This window comes from Molothrus aeneus, chromosome 2 (genome assembly GCF_037042795.1).
Source record: "Molothrus aeneus isolate 106 chromosome 2, BPBGC_Maene_1.0, whole genome shotgun sequence".
In the NCBI taxonomy this organism is placed as follows: domain Eukaryota; kingdom Metazoa; phylum Chordata; class Aves; order Passeriformes; family Icteridae; genus Molothrus; species Molothrus aeneus.
Window position 1 is genome coordinate 100,395,604 of NC_089647.1, and position 16,460 is coordinate 100,412,063.

At 43.8% G+C, this 16,460-nt stretch overlaps 1 protein-coding gene and 1 long non-coding RNA gene across 2 annotated transcripts; both read right to left on the minus strand.

Moving 5' to 3' along the window:
- Window positions 1–3,938: 3,938 nt before the first annotated feature.
- RBBP7 (RB binding protein 7, chromatin remodeling factor) lies at window positions 3,939–12,702 on the minus strand. The gene is made up of 8 exons (XM_066571795.1): window positions 12,600–12,702; window positions 12,198–12,316; window positions 7,633–7,833; window positions 7,466–7,543; window positions 6,818–6,894; window positions 5,849–5,906; window positions 5,225–5,335; window positions 3,939–4,446 (listed from the first exon to the last, which is right to left on the minus strand). The coding sequence occupies exons 1-8, from the start codon at window positions 12,613–12,615 to the stop codon at window positions 4,378–4,380; spliced, it is 729 nt and encodes a 242-aa protein (XP_066427892.1). The 5' UTR covers window positions 12,616–12,702; the 3' UTR covers window positions 3,939–4,377.
- Window positions 9,081–11,209, minus strand: LOC136571286 (uncharacterized). The gene is made up of 4 exons (XR_010785694.1): window positions 11,140–11,209; window positions 10,284–10,426; window positions 9,659–9,831; window positions 9,081–9,355 (listed from the first exon to the last, which is right to left on the minus strand). It is a non-coding gene; the product is annotated as an uncharacterized lncRNA (long non-coding RNA).
- Window positions 12,703–16,460: the final 3,758 nt, after the last annotated feature.

Sequence of the window (16,460 nt, forward strand, 5' to 3'; positions counted from 1 at the left end):
CCTAAACTGGGTTTTGTTTTGGAGCTGGTTTTGAGTTCAGTTTTCCTTTGTGTCTATTTTTTCTAGGTAGCATTTGGAATTGCTCTACAACAACATACTCTGATGTGCTCTCTGACTCTTTGCAGATAGTATTAATTTTGTTAATTTAAAAACATTTAACTTGTTTGCCAATACCATTGTATAAGAAGTGAGCAACAGGGGTCCTAGCCCTGAGCCTTTTACAGAGCTGTGCCAAGTATTTTGAAATCCAACCACACTGTCTGGTCTTAGTTGTTCTCCTTGTTCTTCAAAGTATCCTTTGTATCTCAGACTTGTCTCCTCAAAGGTGCTGCCTCTGCTGCTGTGTAAACACCTCTTTCCCTCCTTTCTTCCAGTGCATGCTGGTACAGAGGTCAAATCTGGTATTATTTATTTCCTCGGATCTTCCCAGTCTTCCTAAGTTCTTTACAAAAACTGGTCAGATTTGCAAGCTTTTGCTAGAGGGAAATGTGGTTGCAGTTAATAGCAGGGGATTTGGGCTTTTTCCTTTTATCAATCAAGTGCCAAGTCTCTCCTGCTAATGCACATGCAGACATGTGCACACCCATTGAGCTGTACTTGTCTAGTGAAGAGTGGGTCTGAGGGGAGAACCTTTTTCACCAGCTGCATTCTGAGCCCTTCAGGCACCTGTGTTTGATGCAGGCAGAGATACTTGGGTTTAGGCCTTTACAAAGTTACTCCTCACAGATACTTTTTGTTCCTTTCTGGTTTGGTTTTGTTTGGTTGGGGGTTACGTTTTACATTTAGATTTTGATAATTCCACCTTTTTCTTCTTGTTTAGCTATTTCCTCTTGAAGGAAGGTTGTATTTCCCTCTAACAGCCTAACTCAGCCTCATCTAACTGTGCTAGCTTTTACAGACCTTGCTGACTCTGGCACCCATCGAGCCTGAACTTTTAAGTAATTTAAGAATACTGTGGTGCCTGAAGACTTTATTCTAATTTTCTTTAAAACTGTTTGTTATGTTTTAGCTTTGGGGTTGCATGTTGTTTTGGATTTCTTGTTCAAACAGGGATCTGGGCTGTACTTGTCTCATGGACTGGGACACTTGAAGCAGGCCTTTGTGTAATTCCAGACTATGCCAAGAACACTGCTCCTACAGCTCTACTCCAAGAAAATAACCTCTTAGAGCCCTTACAAATTTAAATACTCTGTTATATCTCATGATATTTTAAGCTGAGAAAATGAATTTAAGTCACTCGTTTTTAAAATGTATCTGAATACAGCCATTTGACAAAATAGTCCATATTGATGTAGTTCACTAACTTCTACCAGATTTATGTCCTGGTGTTAAGCACCAAAATAACTACCTCAGTTCTGCCAAGTCCATGCTGATACTGGTATTTAATCCATGTAATTTGTTGGAGTTGTTTGGTTGGTTTCTATCCTTTATGCCTGTATTCATATAAAACTATTTGATCTTGATCATGCTGCCTGTTTTATAAATCCTTTTCATCAAAGCTTTTGCTGGCTTTGTGCATCTGCTGTTTCCTGCTGGGTGGTTACTGACTTTTCCTAACCCTTTTCTCCAGAATATGGATTTTATGCACTGTTGATGTTTTATCCATTGCCTTTTAAATGGGAAGAATAGTTAGAATAGTCTCAAAACATTGTTATCCATGTTTGATTCTGCTTAAACTGGGGAAAGCTTTGGGTTTAAAATTCACAAGACAAAAGTTGATGTTGAAAGAATTATAAAGACTACCGCACCAAACATCTCAGTGGCCATAAAGCAATAGGTCAAACTGGGTGTTTGACTTAAATACTTGCTCCCTGTACAGAGTTTACACAGCTTTCTTCAGCTGTTTCAGTGCTGAAGAGGCATTGCTTACACATGGAAGACAAAGTATAGTATGGATAATGGCATAAACTGTGCAGCTACATAGCAAAAATTACCTGTTATCACACAGTTAAGGTTCTCAAGGGTCTTGCATTTTACAATAAAAGCAAATACAGTTCTTCCTACAGGGTAAAGGAAAAACCCAAACTTGCTTTTTGTCACACTGAAGTAAAATGTAGGAATGTTACACACACTCTCAGGTTTTTTGTTATATAGATATCAGTGTTCCAAAATATTTCAGCATCAGTTACACTTAATGCCTTGCAGCTCCTCACAAATACTTCTGTTAAGTTTATCTTCAGAGGAGTTGGTGATGCAAAAATGTGTGATGCTCAACAGTAGTGGCCCTTGGCTTTATGAGCAATAAAAGACCACTGCCACAGTGCTGGCTGAACAACCCAAACCACATTTCACATACAAAGCTGGAAGCACCAATTCTAGGGATGAGCTGTGCTCTACATGTTGGTGCCAAGCATCCACGAGGTCTCCTTGAAGTGAGCACTGAAGAGGAGCAGCAGCAGGGAGGGGTCATGTCAAAGAGCACTGCTCTATCTGTACCAAGAGGAGCCACCACCATGATCTCAGGGAAGTGTTTCTGTTTTTCCAGAAAGCTGGGCTGTTGACATCTTCATTTCCTGCTTTTCAAGAGCTGTGTGTGTCAGAATGATTGCCAAAAGAATGTAGGGCCTGACCATAAACCACCTCTGAATTCAGTGTTTAATGCTTATCATGTGCTGTCACTTGAGCTTCCCCAGCAGGGTGGGAAAGACAACAGGAAGAAAATCTCCTGGGTACAGCTGGAGGAGTTTCAGAAGTGGATGAGGGAGAATAAAAGCACTTGCCCCCTCCCTGCCACAGGTCACTGCCCTCCCACCATCCAAGCAATGGCCACCAGGAAAGGCCCTCTTCACCTTCCTCCTCCCATGTTATTGCTGAGCATGGCCTACAGTAAGGAATATCCCTTTGGCCATTGGGGTCAGCTGTCTCAGCTGTGTCTCCTCCCCAGCCTGTGCCCCTTCCCCACAGTGTGCGAGCACTGCCCAGCAAGCACCAAAGCACAGCAGCCTTACCAGCATTCCAGCCATAAATCCAAACCACAGTTCCCAGCAGCCCAGCCCTGCTCACATGGAGAAGCACTCCATCCCAGCCAGGCCAGCACAGGCAGCTTCAGATACACAGCTTGAGCCCAGTTGTCTGCTAACTTCTTACAGCTCCAGTGGAGAGGAGAGCAAGGTATCACCATGTCAGTAGCAGTCACCACTGTCATCTTTTTTTTTTTTTTCAGCTTGAGCAGAAAGATCAGGACAGCCAGCAATTAATTTCATTAAGGTCTTAAGTAGCTAAGAGCTATAAACACTACTTAAGACTTGTCTGACAGCTTCCAACATTATCCATCATCTGTACATCTATGATAAATATGAAGACATTTCATTTCTATACCGGCAAAATTCTTGAGCTTTTCACTTAATCCAAGGTTTAGAAGCAAAGTGTGTGTCTGTTATTTGTTCAGACACTGATGTATTTTAGACAACTACCCAATCACCTCACTTAAGTAAAAAATGCAACAGGAAGGCTCTAACCAGACACAGACTCTAACCTGACACCAATTCACTCAGAGGGCACTGGCACCTTGGCACTTAAGAAAATTATAAAGGACAGTGCTTTTATCACCACCCAAAAAACCCCTCACAGCACACCAACTTCTACAGACAAAATCCAACCACTAATCACCCAAACACAAAGAAGTTACTTGAGTCTGCTCAAGATTTGTACTTGAACTTCACAGAGATCTACTGGCTCTCCCCATGGATTCCCTAAACCTCCTTCTATACCCATGCCCTTTGTGAAGAAGTCAACTTATGAATTCCACTGGTTTTTTTGCATGAGGATAACTCTAATCTTCCCAGATTTTTAACTGTGGGCTAAGTTATAAACTAAAAAATACATAACTTTATCACCAGGCAGCAATTAAATTCTATTCCATTATTGAATGCAAGAAGGCATTTAACTTATGCCAGTGGACATTAAACACACCAAACACTTTTAAAAATAGATTTTATTTATGCAAAACCAATCTAAAAATGGTGTGTAAAAGTGAAAAGCTCTTTTTACATATTAATACAAAAGGGTATTTTTATACAGTTTCTATGTGTGAAGAGTGAGGATTTGACTAATTTACATGAACACACACAGTTTATTTAAAAATATAGACATAGATATTAAGTCATTCTTATTTTCTCTAAGCTAACTGCTGTACAGTATACAACAGCTCAAAGTGCCCACAGAACCAAGGGTATCCCATGACAACTTGATTATACAAGCTTTTTGCTTAATCCAATTAAGAATATTCCTGTTTTGATGCAATGCTTCTGCCCAGTGATTGTGGGGTTCTTTGGTTTGGTATTTGGTTTTGCACATTTTTTAAGGGCTTTATTTTATGTATACCGTAGTCAAATTACATTACTATGTCATTCCCAGTAGTTCCTTAAAGAAGAAAAGTTACATTCCTTGAGCTTCCAGTTCAGCTGCTGTTATATCTGGTTCTTCATCACTGTAAATGTTTTCTGCCTGAAGACACAAAACATTACAAGTGATACACACAATTGTTTTTAAACAATCTTCTACACTTCATACAGAAAAACCCCTCAATAACACCAAGGTGGCACAACCCTCCTTGATGGGATTTTCTCCCTGCCCTTTCTTAAAGGGCTGCCAAACTTAGAAATGTGTACACAGTGGCTACATTTTGGCAGCTGCCTTCTTGCACTGCTCCATTTCAACAGCAAAAGCAGTAGCCACTTAACCACTAGCCCTGTTATGAACATTTTATTTGGAATTATTTCAACCACAGGTACTACAAAAAGAAGCCTGACCAGTGACACACATTTTAGTTTGTTAAGAGTTTTTTAACTCAGTTTATTCCCAAATTACTTTATTCCACATTTCTAAGATAGCTGATCAATTTCCTGTAATGTAAAGTAATATGAAATAACTGGGGATTTAAAAGGCATCCTGCTTTACAGCCAATATATGGGGGAGGAGGGGCAAGAGTAAGTCTTGGCTAATACTGGATATAAATTTGCAACTGCTTTGTTAAGAATAAATCTTGATGTCAATTGGTACCTAGAACTTGGAATCAAGAATTAACTAGCAGTTGCTTTTATTCAAGTTGGTTTAGTCTTGGTTTTCTTTTTAAAGTCTTACACTTTCTGATTAGATCTAGAAGTATATGGCACAGACAACTTTCAGTCCTTGAAGGCACAGGCTGCCCCAAGAAGAACAAGCCTTCTCAGTTTCATTTATACAACAAGCTTTAGAGTAATTCAAGAGCTGTTGTGACACTCACCATCTGCCATATCTGCGTTATGTTGTCCTCTGATACAGAACAGATTACCCAAGGCTCATTAGGATTCCAACTGAAGTCTGAAATTTTGGCAGTGTGTCCTCCATGAATAAACTGTTAAAAAACCCCACAAGCTTCAGTAAGCCATTTCAACTCTAGATAAATCTGTTTAAACCCAGGATTCTCAAGATAAATTCATCATGCTAACAACTATCCAAAGAAAACCCTGCTACTAGAGATTCCCAACAGACATAAGGAAGGAGTTCAAGTGCTTCCATTTGCTGCTTATGGACACAGATGCAGTTGCTGGGACAGCATTTGAGATAACAGTTCCTATTATTACAGCAACAACTGACATCCTCAAAATGGTCTCTCTTCACAGAGGGCTGGGCTGTGAAATCCAGCCATATTTCATTCTGATTATCTCTAAGAGCACTTACAGAGTCACACAAGACATGGGGAAACCTTCAGAACTGAAGAGAGGAAGCCTACAGCAAATTAAAGCACTGGACTGGAAACTCAGGAGGTGAAAAGATTTATGAACAGCTGCAGTTTTAGCAGCACAGTGACAAGACATCCCACTGCCACACAGCATGTCAGCACACTGAAACCTGAACAAAAGGGTACCAGCAGCTCAAGAGGCCCATCTTCTGCATCTTCTGCAGACTGCTCTTCTCCAATTTTACTGCAAGAAAGTAGTTTATACTTTTTATTAAAATGACAGTTGCATTCTCTTTCAGCTTAACTGAGCAGTTCCTGGCCTTTGTTTCCCATATTTGCAATTTGTGTTTCTCACTGTGAAATATCTATAAGCACCAGGTATAAAACATCAGCTGCTTGGCACTGTCATTAATGAAATGGAATCTTAACTTGTGAAGCACATGGAGGCAAAAATCACTTACTGATGTGATGCCCAAAGATTTTTAGCCTTTTTCATATTTGTAGCTTTGTAGATTTTTAATATATAGTTGTATGATTTCTAGTACATTTCCTGCCCTCACTCACATTTAGAATAATTAGCTAAACCTTTCTAACACATTCCTGAAATTCTGTTTAGTCTTATTCTTAAGAACAGAATTTCTGACAAGGACATCTTGTTTTCCACCAGAAGTTGAGAGACATAACAAGAAATAGGGCAAAGAAACTCTTAGACCAACTCCAAAAGGACCCAAGGATGTTTTACTGAGCCAATTGATCTCCTATTGGATATACCCGCTAGATAAACAAATTAATTAACCTTTTTAAAATTGCAGAAAATTCTTTTTTCACACATACACTTATAGCCATATTTGTGCACCTGAAAGCTTTCATTAAAGAACTGCTTTTTATCCTACCACTTTAACACTGTTGCAAGTTTAGTCTTTTGAATCTAGGCAACAAGTGGACAACAGAAAACAATGCTATTAGCAAGAAACCCTGGTGGAGAAGTAACTTTACATGTACTGTGCTGTTTCTATTTATACCCAGAAGACCAGACCTGAGGTAGGCAAGGAAAGCTAGAGAACAGCACAAATCAAACCTGCCAAATAATGCAGGCCTGCAGCCTTTTTTTAACCATCTGTTCACATAGACTAAGAGACAGGAATTGTTCCTCACCTCAGATCCCACATGTTCAGGCGACGATCAGTACCACTTGAAGCAAGAATGGTTTCAGTATGAGGAGACCAGTAAACCTATTGAAAGGAAACAACTTCAGGGAGCAGTTACTGTTTTCCAAAGCATATCCTGAATAACCAGCACCCTGGCCACTAATTTTTAACTATACTCTGTAAATCAGTTTCTTCCAGCACAGAGGACATTCAGCAGCTCAAATAAACTGCTTTAGTCTTTAAGATTTCTCATACTGAACAGACAACATTATTTCACTATTACAGATTTACAATATTTCATTAAATCTGTCTAAAAATCCCTGTTACTTGCACTTAATTAAATAGGCAAAGTTCACAAAATAAGGTTTGAACCCAAGTCCTCTCTATAGCACTTTATTTTAGAGAAACCTTCTACTTGTATTTAAGGTACTTGTGGCACCCAGTATCTTTTTAGCAGTAAGTTGTGGATTACTTGCTTCAAAGTGGGGAAGAGCAGAAATAAACTACATGGTACTGTTTGTAATTGTCAAACTCAACATAGTGAATTTTGATTCAACAGATTTATCTGTGTTGCAAGAACACAAATCTACATATTCTTGTCCAAGTCAGTACTCTTCTTTGGTTTTTTTCTACAAGTTGTAAATAGTTTACCCACCTGAAAAATCTCATCCTTATGAGACTCAAAAGAATGGAGTTTCAGCTTTAAGTTTCGAAGATCCCACAGAGCCACCAACTGGGAGACACAAGCAACAAGAAATTGGTTTTACTATAATGGCTTTCATCTGCAGTGCTCAGGAATGTAAAGTACACACAAGTGAAAACCTTGTCAGCAGAGCCAATTGCCAGAATGAACTCGCTGTAGGGATTGAAGGACAGGCAGTTGACCTCGGCTGTGTGAGCATCTACTGAGTGACTCGGCTTGGACGTGGCATTAGATCTTGTGCCCCAGCTGTGGCAGTGAAGGGTTTGGGGCAGGGAGGAAAGAGGGAAAGCAAACAAACTTAAGTTTTTATAGGAAGATCTCTGTCACTACAGCTTTTATTACTAAACTCTGAAGCTACAGTATTCATTCCAAAACCTTCAGTATTTTCTGTCTGTTGTACATGAACAGCTTGCACCATGAAGCTGACGTACATATTAGTTACATCTTCTTTTCAAGTGATGTGAACTCACTAAGTGGCATGTAGATTTCAGTGAATCTGCACCATCACTGTAGCTGATTGCCATAAAGAGCTACATGAAATCACTCCAAAATTCAGACCCTTTTTTTTATCCAAGTGCTGTAGACTAGGTCCAGTGGCAGTGATTCTGTTTTGGTTTTACCTTTTTTTCTTTTATGTATTCTCTGTATTCTTTACAAATACATTTGTAGCCTATTGTATTAGTGGTTAGTTGCCCATGCTGTTTCCCTAGGCAAAAAGACAAAACATATTCCAAGGGCCCCTATCCTATATTGGTTCTCCCTGGCTACCAAGGTTGAAAACAGCTCGTGGAGGCACATTTTCACAAACAAAGTACAGCCAGTACCAAGGGGGGTGCTCCAGAGAAGGGGTTTGACCTGAGGGGTAATTGCATCAGCACTTGTCCTCCTAATTGGTGCTTTTTTAGTAAATTAGCATAAGTGACAAACTTATAAAATTGTATGCACCCCCATGGAGAGTGGGCTTTTGTGGACATTCTTCCATAACTGCCCTGGAGGCCTCCAATAAAGATCCCCTTTTATATTACCTCCCATACCAATATCATCTCAAAAATGTGTTTTGTTTCATTTCTAGGTTGAAAAAGGGCATCAGCAGGACACAGCAGACCTTACCCAAAAATCACCAACAATCTTGCCCTCTTTGGGTCCAGCATTTACATCCCATAAACACACCGTCTGTAAATAAGCCACATTCTATTGAAATGCAGACTCTGATTGTACCATCTTTCAAATAAATAATCAATCACACTCTACATATAAAGAGACACCACTCCTCAAGCAATTCTTTGCTTTTGAAAAAGAGCACTTATTATGGCATAAATGAGAGCTAAATTATCAATCAGCCTTCTGCAAGTTCAAGGCCCAAGGATTATTTAGAAGGTCACAAAAGCAATTTACACTTTAAAGTTCACAAAGAAATTTATAAGCTATTACTTATTGATCTTTGAGAGTCTTATTAATTTATGGTCTTGACCTAATCCAGTTTAAAGGTTTTTTTCCAGAAGACAACTATAAAACCATTCTGTTCTTACACCAAGAACCTTAAAAAGAACTTGTGGTTGATAACAGCCTAAAACCAACTACAGCCTTTAGAAATGTAATTACAATATGTGAGAGCTTCCCCACATAACAATACACAGCTGCACTAGGACAGATTTTCTCCAATTACCTACTACAGCATAAATTAGGAGTTGAGCTTTTTTTACAGGGGAAAAGATGTGGTTTTTTACATGATCATCTGATGCACTGAGAAGATGTCCACTCAAATTTGAGTTCCATGATAAGCCATAGCCTTCCTTCCGGTGTCCTCTTAATCCAAGTTCAGGATTACACTCTTCACTTGGTCTGAAAGATAGAAAATTCCTTTCATTTAGCATGTCCTTGCACACCAATTCATAGAGGCATCATTATCACCCAAGAACTTTGTTTCTGTTGCAATAATTATATTTCATACATGAACCTCTTCAGAGAGTGCTGTTACTACCAAGATTCTTTTATGAAAATAAGCATAATCAGGAAGTTAAAGTCACTGAAGATAAGAACCTTTGGGTTCCAGAGCCCAGCAACTCTGTCCCAATCACAGTTAAACACAAGTTTACCCCTCTGTGACAACAGGCATTTTGCTTAGCTCCAAGGAGCCTGACCCACCTGGTTTTGAAGGATGTTTAGTGTAGTCAAACACCAGCACATCAGCAGAGGTGTTTTTGTCACAACGATGCAGGGATTCTGCGGCATGTAACGGGCATGGTTCACTTCACCCTCATGGTTAATTTTAATCTCCATCTCAACTTTGCCAGTCACAGATCCAAAGCCACCAAGTTCTACAGTTGTCAGAAAAATGTTAAGTTTATCCCATCCATTATTTCAGACTACTGAAACAGCATTTCACAGCATCTTCCCTACTCCAAGAAACAGTGGTAGCACCTTATTAAACCCAAGCAAAGACTAGGAAAGACTCACACATGTAGCACAATACCATTAACACTTCTGATATTTAGAATCCTCTTTCAGAGCTTTAGTTTTTATTTGAGGTAGATGTGTACCAGTTTTCACCACAACTGAGAGCTGGTAGACATTCTAGGGATTGCATATCAATGTTGTCTAAGCTCTTCTGAAACAAAAAGTTTCTTCTTTTTAATTGTCAAGAATTAGTGTGGACTGGTAAGTATTTGTCCACTTTTGTATTTAATAGAAAGTTAGAACATCATTATCAGAACAACTGAAAGCAGTAATGATACTGCTCAAACAGAACCTAAGAATGCTGCATACACACCTCCTTTCTCACTGTCAGACTTCAAAGAATCAAACTGATAATAGTTGGGAATCTGGACTCTGGCAACAACCAGGTGATTCTGTTCATCAGACGTGTGTGTTCCCAAAATCAGCCAGTGCAGAGCATAATCCTTTCCTTCTGGCCTGTTTAGAATAATAAATGTTGGAATAAAATTATGTGCTCAGTTCCAGAAGTTCTGTAGCTTGCATCAACAGCCCTGAAGGCTTCAGGGGGCTAGAAAAGAAACACTCCCTAAGAAATCATCCCCTTTGGTGCAAGGCTTTGTGTAATAAAGCAAACTGGACTCTGCCATGAGCCAACCAAAGACACAACCAGCAAGGCTCGAGTGACAATGCAAGGCATAAACATTGCCACTGTGGCTTGAAAGGGACAGTTACATTTTGCACAGCAGTTAAAGGAGACACCAGTTCCTACTTTGGTCTAATTTCCCTAGTCTCACAGTATTGATTTAGGAAACAATCAATACTCTTTCCATAAAACATAAATCCTGAGGAGACAAATGGCAACCTATTTTAGTTACTTCTCTTAGGAGCTTTTACCAGTTATCTGAACTTGAATCAAATTTCTCTTCTGGTGGCTGAATGCAACATTTAGTCAAAAGTGAACAGCTGGATGGATGGTGCCATTCATCTCTGAAAGGACAAATGTGAGCAGTAAAAATCAAGCAACCTCTTCATTCTTGAATGCAACAAACTAATTATGTTTCCTGAATCCAAGCAATCCAGAATCATTTGGGCAATCATAAACTACCACAGGTATTACTACACCATTTCCAAATGTAGAGGGGGGGGAAAAATACAAAGCCAAACAAGAAACACAATGCACATGCACTTACTTGCATCAGGAACAGCTGTCCCATCATGTCAGATGCCATACAAAGAGGCAGTCCTTGCCTTAAATGGCTTACATATTTTGACACTGGATAATTGGAAATACCAGGTTTTAAACTGAATATTAAGTCAATCTGCAAAATATGAGGCAAGCAGAAGTGTTCCTCATAAGGGCTCCACACCCTCAAATCCCCACTGCATTTTCTCCATGCCATGACTATTTAGCTCACATCTCTCAACATCATCCCCAAACATTCTGGTACCCAAATGAAGTGATCACCTAACCAACATGTAAAACATCCCATATGTAAAGTGGAACTTAACAGAAGAAAGACACCATCCTCTGATAATTGCATGAAGCTTACACACAGGGTATTTTAATATCTACCTAAAATCCCCATTAAACCAGTCCTTGTCCACTACCTCAGTGGAGCTCTGAGTTGTTACTGCAACAATTTAAGTTCTGTAGTAGTTGGCACATGAACAGATTCTATCCCCATCTTCATGATTCTTTAAGAAATTAAACTGAACCCACAATTTTTTTCAGGGGGATATGGAAGAATGGGAAATTTAAACACATTCATTCAACCAGGGACAAAACCAGGATGCAAAGAACCAGTTTTAGAATATTCTCTGAAGTCCAGTCTTAAAAGATATCAAGCTTATACTATACTATAGATACTATAGCTTGATGGAACAATATATACAGAGCACATGAGGAAAATCATTCTTTATGAATGAGCTAATTTAGTAGATAGATTTCTCGATCAGAATTAACTACAGATGAGTACTAGATCTCTTATTTAGAAATGAACTGAGGTGTGAACACAGTTCACACCTCACAACAACTTCTGCTAGGCTAATCTAGACGTCGGTGAAGTATCAACTTGTGACCTTTTTCCTGTAAGCAAAATAGCGAGCTACAAGATAACAAAGAGAAGTGTAACCCAAATTGCTCTCGTCTCGCATGGGTTTTATCCTCAAGGTACTCAGCACACACGGTTGGTTAACAGGAAAGGAGCCGAGCGCCTCCCCGGCACCTTCCCGTTCCTCACCTGCTGACCTCAGGCAGCCACTGCACCGTGAGGCTGGGCCACTCCAGGGCGTACAAGAAGGGGAGGTTTTTCTTCCAGATCTTGTACTCTTCGCTGATGACACGCTCCTCCACCGCGTCCTCCAGCACTGCAGGAAAGGAAGGGATGAACCCAGAGTGGAGGTGCTGAATGGGGCTGCAGCCCCGGCCGGGATTCTACCGGGGCGGGCACGGGACAGGAGCGGGGGTCCCGCAGGACCCTCGGGGGCGGCGGGCGGGACGGGAACTGCAGCCATCCCCGCTCCCACCTCCCGCGGAAGCTCCTCGGGGAGGAATCCCGGAGCGCCGCAGCCCCGCTCCGCCATCCCCGGGCACTCGCACCCTCACACCCACCGCCCGGCCGGGCAGAGGGCGAGGGACGGGGGCTCCTACCGTCCGTGCTCGCCATGTCGGGAGACACGCGGCGCCAGGAGGGAGCGAAGGCGCAGGGGGAAACGGAGGAGGCGGGGAGGGAGGGAAGGAGGGAAAGAGCGCGCACAGGAGCCCCTGGAAAGGCGGGAGGAAGGGAGAAGAGGCGAGGGTGCGCAGGTGGCGAGGGTGCCGCAGACAGGACGCCCGGCCCTGAAAGGGCCGCCGGGCTAGGGCGGGGAGGGGCGGGCGGGAACGGGCCGGGGGAAGGCGGAGGAGGGGCCGGGGGAAGGCGGAGGCCGGGCTGGGGGAAGGCGGAGGCCAGGGGCCGGGCCGGGGGAAGGCGGAGGAGGGGCCGGGGCAAGGCGGAGGAGGGGCCGGGGGAAGGCGGAGGCCGGGCCGAGGGAAGGCGGAGGCCGGGCCGGGGGAAGGCGGAGGAGGGGCCGGGGGCAGGCGGAGGAGGGGCCGGGGGAAGGCGGAGGCGGGGCCGAGGGAAGGCGGAGGAGGGGCCGGGGGAAGGCGGAGGAGGGGCCGGGCCGGGGGAAGGCGGAGGAGGGGCCGGGGGCAGGCGGAGGAGGGGCCGGGGGAAGGCGGAGGAGGGCCCGGGGGAAGGCGGAGGCGGGGCCGGGGGCAGGCGGAGGAGGGGCCGAGGGAAGGCGGAGGCGGGCCCGGGGGAAGGCGGAGGCGGGGCCGGGGGCAGGCGGAGGAGGGGCCGGGCCGGGGGAAGGCGGAGGAGGGGCCGGGCCGGGGGAAGGCGGAGGAGGGGCCGGGCCGGGGGAAGGCGGAGGAGGGGCCGGGGCAAGGCGGAGGCGGGGCCGGGGTAAGGCGGAGGCCGGGCCGGGGGAAGGCGGAGGAGGGGCCGGGGTAAGGCGGAGGCCGGGCCGGGGGAAGGCGGAGGAGGGGCCGGGGGAAGGCGGAGGCCGGGCCGGGGGCAGGCGGAGGAGGGGCCGGGGGCAGGCGGAGGCGGGGCCGGGGGAAGGCGGAGGCGGGGCCGGGGTAAGGCGGAGGAGGGGCCGGGGGAAGGCGGAGGAGGGGCCGGGGGAAGGCGGAGGCCGGGCCGGGGGCAGGCGGAGGAGGGGCCGGGGGCAGGCGGAGGAGGGGCCGGGGGAAGGCGGGGGTGGGGCCGGGCCGGGGTAAGGCGGAGGAGGGGCCGGGGGCAGGCGGAGGAGGGGCCGGGGGAAGGCGGAGGAGGGGCCGGGGGAAGGCGGCGGCCGGGCCGGGGGAAGGCGGCGGCCGGGCCGGGGGAAGGCGGAGGCCGCTGTGCTGCGCTGTGGCCGCTGTGCTCAGCTGTGGCCGCGAGGTGGGGCTGTAGGTAAAGCAGCGCCACTGAGGACACCTCTATTAAGTCTTAACCTAATGAGCCTAAATCGCCCTAAAAACGTGGATATTGATCCCCCTTCGCAACGAGAAATTTTACAATTATTGAATCGTAGACTCTTTGGGTTGGAAGGGACCTTAAAGATCAGCTCATTCCAACTACCCTGTTTGGTAGGGGTTCCCTCCACTAGACCAGGTAAATAAATCTGTAAGTAAAAATGGTTGCAGTGGCCACAGCTGAATAGTTAGTGTTTTTTCAGCAATGGGGCTGAGTATTGCTTAATTTTCTAGAAGAAACGTATGTTTTAACCATTTTTAGTTGCAGTTTTGGCATGGAAGGCACTGACTGCATTACTGAACTGTCAGACACACAGGATCAGTCAGGGTTACCAGTTTTAAATTTTATCGCTCCCTAATGGGGTCAGTGGTGGTATCTCATACCCTGGCAAGTAGCATGGCTTTGTTTAAGCAGCCATGTACAAATCAAACATACAGCCTTACCACCATCCAAATCAGACAGCCTTACCTTACCACCATGCCTGCCCAGCCTTGCTGATCTCTCAGCTATCAGTGGACAAAAGATTGTTCAAGGGCTGTTGGATGGAGCTCTGAGCAACCTGGTCTAGTAGAATGTGTCTTTGCCCTGCCCAGGGGCATTGTAACACATGATCTTTAAGATCCCTTCTAACTCAAACCATTCTATGATTCTACGATTTAATTTAACTGCTTTCAATTCAACTTAAATGAACACTTGCCTTAACCAGGGTAGATCTTTCTGGCAGCTAATAACACTTTCCAGGACAATAATGGAAATAGAGGCAGTTAAGAATCAGGTTAGATTCTCCCAAATGCCCTTAGAGATTCAAAGGAACTTTTTGTCTCCAAATAGCATGTGTTTTCTTGCCATGTTGTAAATTACAGTCTTAAGATGAATCCTTGCTTCAGTGTTGAACTCACAGAGATGAATCCTGTATCATCAAGGCTCGTATGCATGGAGTCCCAGAAGGGAAGGAGATCAACTCTGAAGTGCAGCTCACTGTGCTTAGCTATGGATGGTGGCAGGAGAGAGAGGGAAACAGCCATATAATAGCTGGCATTTCATTTTAATTTCCCCTCTGTGAGGACACTCTTCATGGACTGAGCCTTCTAGGGTCTTGAACCAGTTTTTCAAACAAGGAATCCAGTTCTGGAAAATGTTTATGTCTAGCAAAGGCAGGCGACTCTGAGGCTCTTAACAGCAGCCAAAGGTTGCAGCACGGGAATCAGGGAATAAGATTGAGGAAGGCAGCCAGCTCCTCCAACTGGAAGCTTTCCCTAATAAACCATTACTTTTCTGACCAGAGTGGTAAAAAATAGAAATCTTTTGGTGATGTTAAATAAGTATGGATTAACCTTTGCCTTAACCCGCACAGATTGGAATCATACCTGTGGATGGCTTACTTATTTAAATTGAGAATCCTGTTGAATTGCAGGAAGCTGTACAGCAGTCAGCTCCATAGGAGTGCATGAGTTAACACAGACACAGGGCCTTGTCCTGCCAGATGTGGCACCAGCTTCCCTTTGGCACTGCTTACTCCATGCTTTGGTGTTTGCTGCCAGGAATGTGTCTACTCCTAGGAAGTGCCAAGGCCTTCCTAAAACGTTTTCAGAGTGAGGACCGAACCTTTCAGAGCCTGTGTGTTGTTACAGAGCATTGATCACTTAAACTTCAGATAATGGATAAAGGAAATCTCTGTCAGGCTTCCTGGCTTTAAGTGACCTCTGTTAGCTCTCCCAGAAGGGTGACTGTATGGCCCCTTGACAGATGAAGCATATATAAGCATTTGGCTGTGATGCTTTTTGTGATTTTGCTGTAAACAGCAGTATTTGTGGCCACAGCTTACCTGGAATATGATAGGGGAAATGTGAATTGGTTTTTAAAAACGATGGACAAAATTGTTCTTCAATGATATCATGTAGGGCTTGGCTGGACTGTTAGTGAAGAATTGCTCCCCAGCCCTCCACAAGTTTTTGCTGACTCTGTTTAGGATCTGGAAATCAAGCTGGGTTGTAATAGATTCCAGAACTAGAACTAGCTTTGGTGAACAAAACCTGCTACATCAAGATGTCAAAATGGTTGGTAAGTGACCAGCACAGCTCTCTTCTCCTTGTTAACAATTACACTTGCACACAACCACATTTTCTCTTCATTTAAATCTGTGCACCAAAAATCCTGTTATTAGGTGCTCTTCTCCCATTGAGATTTATCATGGAAGAGTCAGTTTATAACACTACATCTATCAAAGACAGCATATCATCAACTCTTACGTTGGTTATTTTCCATTCATTGGCATGGTCATATCTGTGGCCACACATCTAAAACGTATCCTTTGATCCCCACACTTTGTAAGGAAAGCAATTATGCAAGGCTGTTGTTCATCATTTGCAGGATGTGTAAAATGCACCATAAATTAGTTCTGAAGTGAAAGAGTGACTTGAATCATAAGCGTTTTTTTTTATTAAGCTAATACTTCTTTCAAACCTAAGCATCAAATACTGCATCTTAATTTCAGTAAAAAGCCATCATCT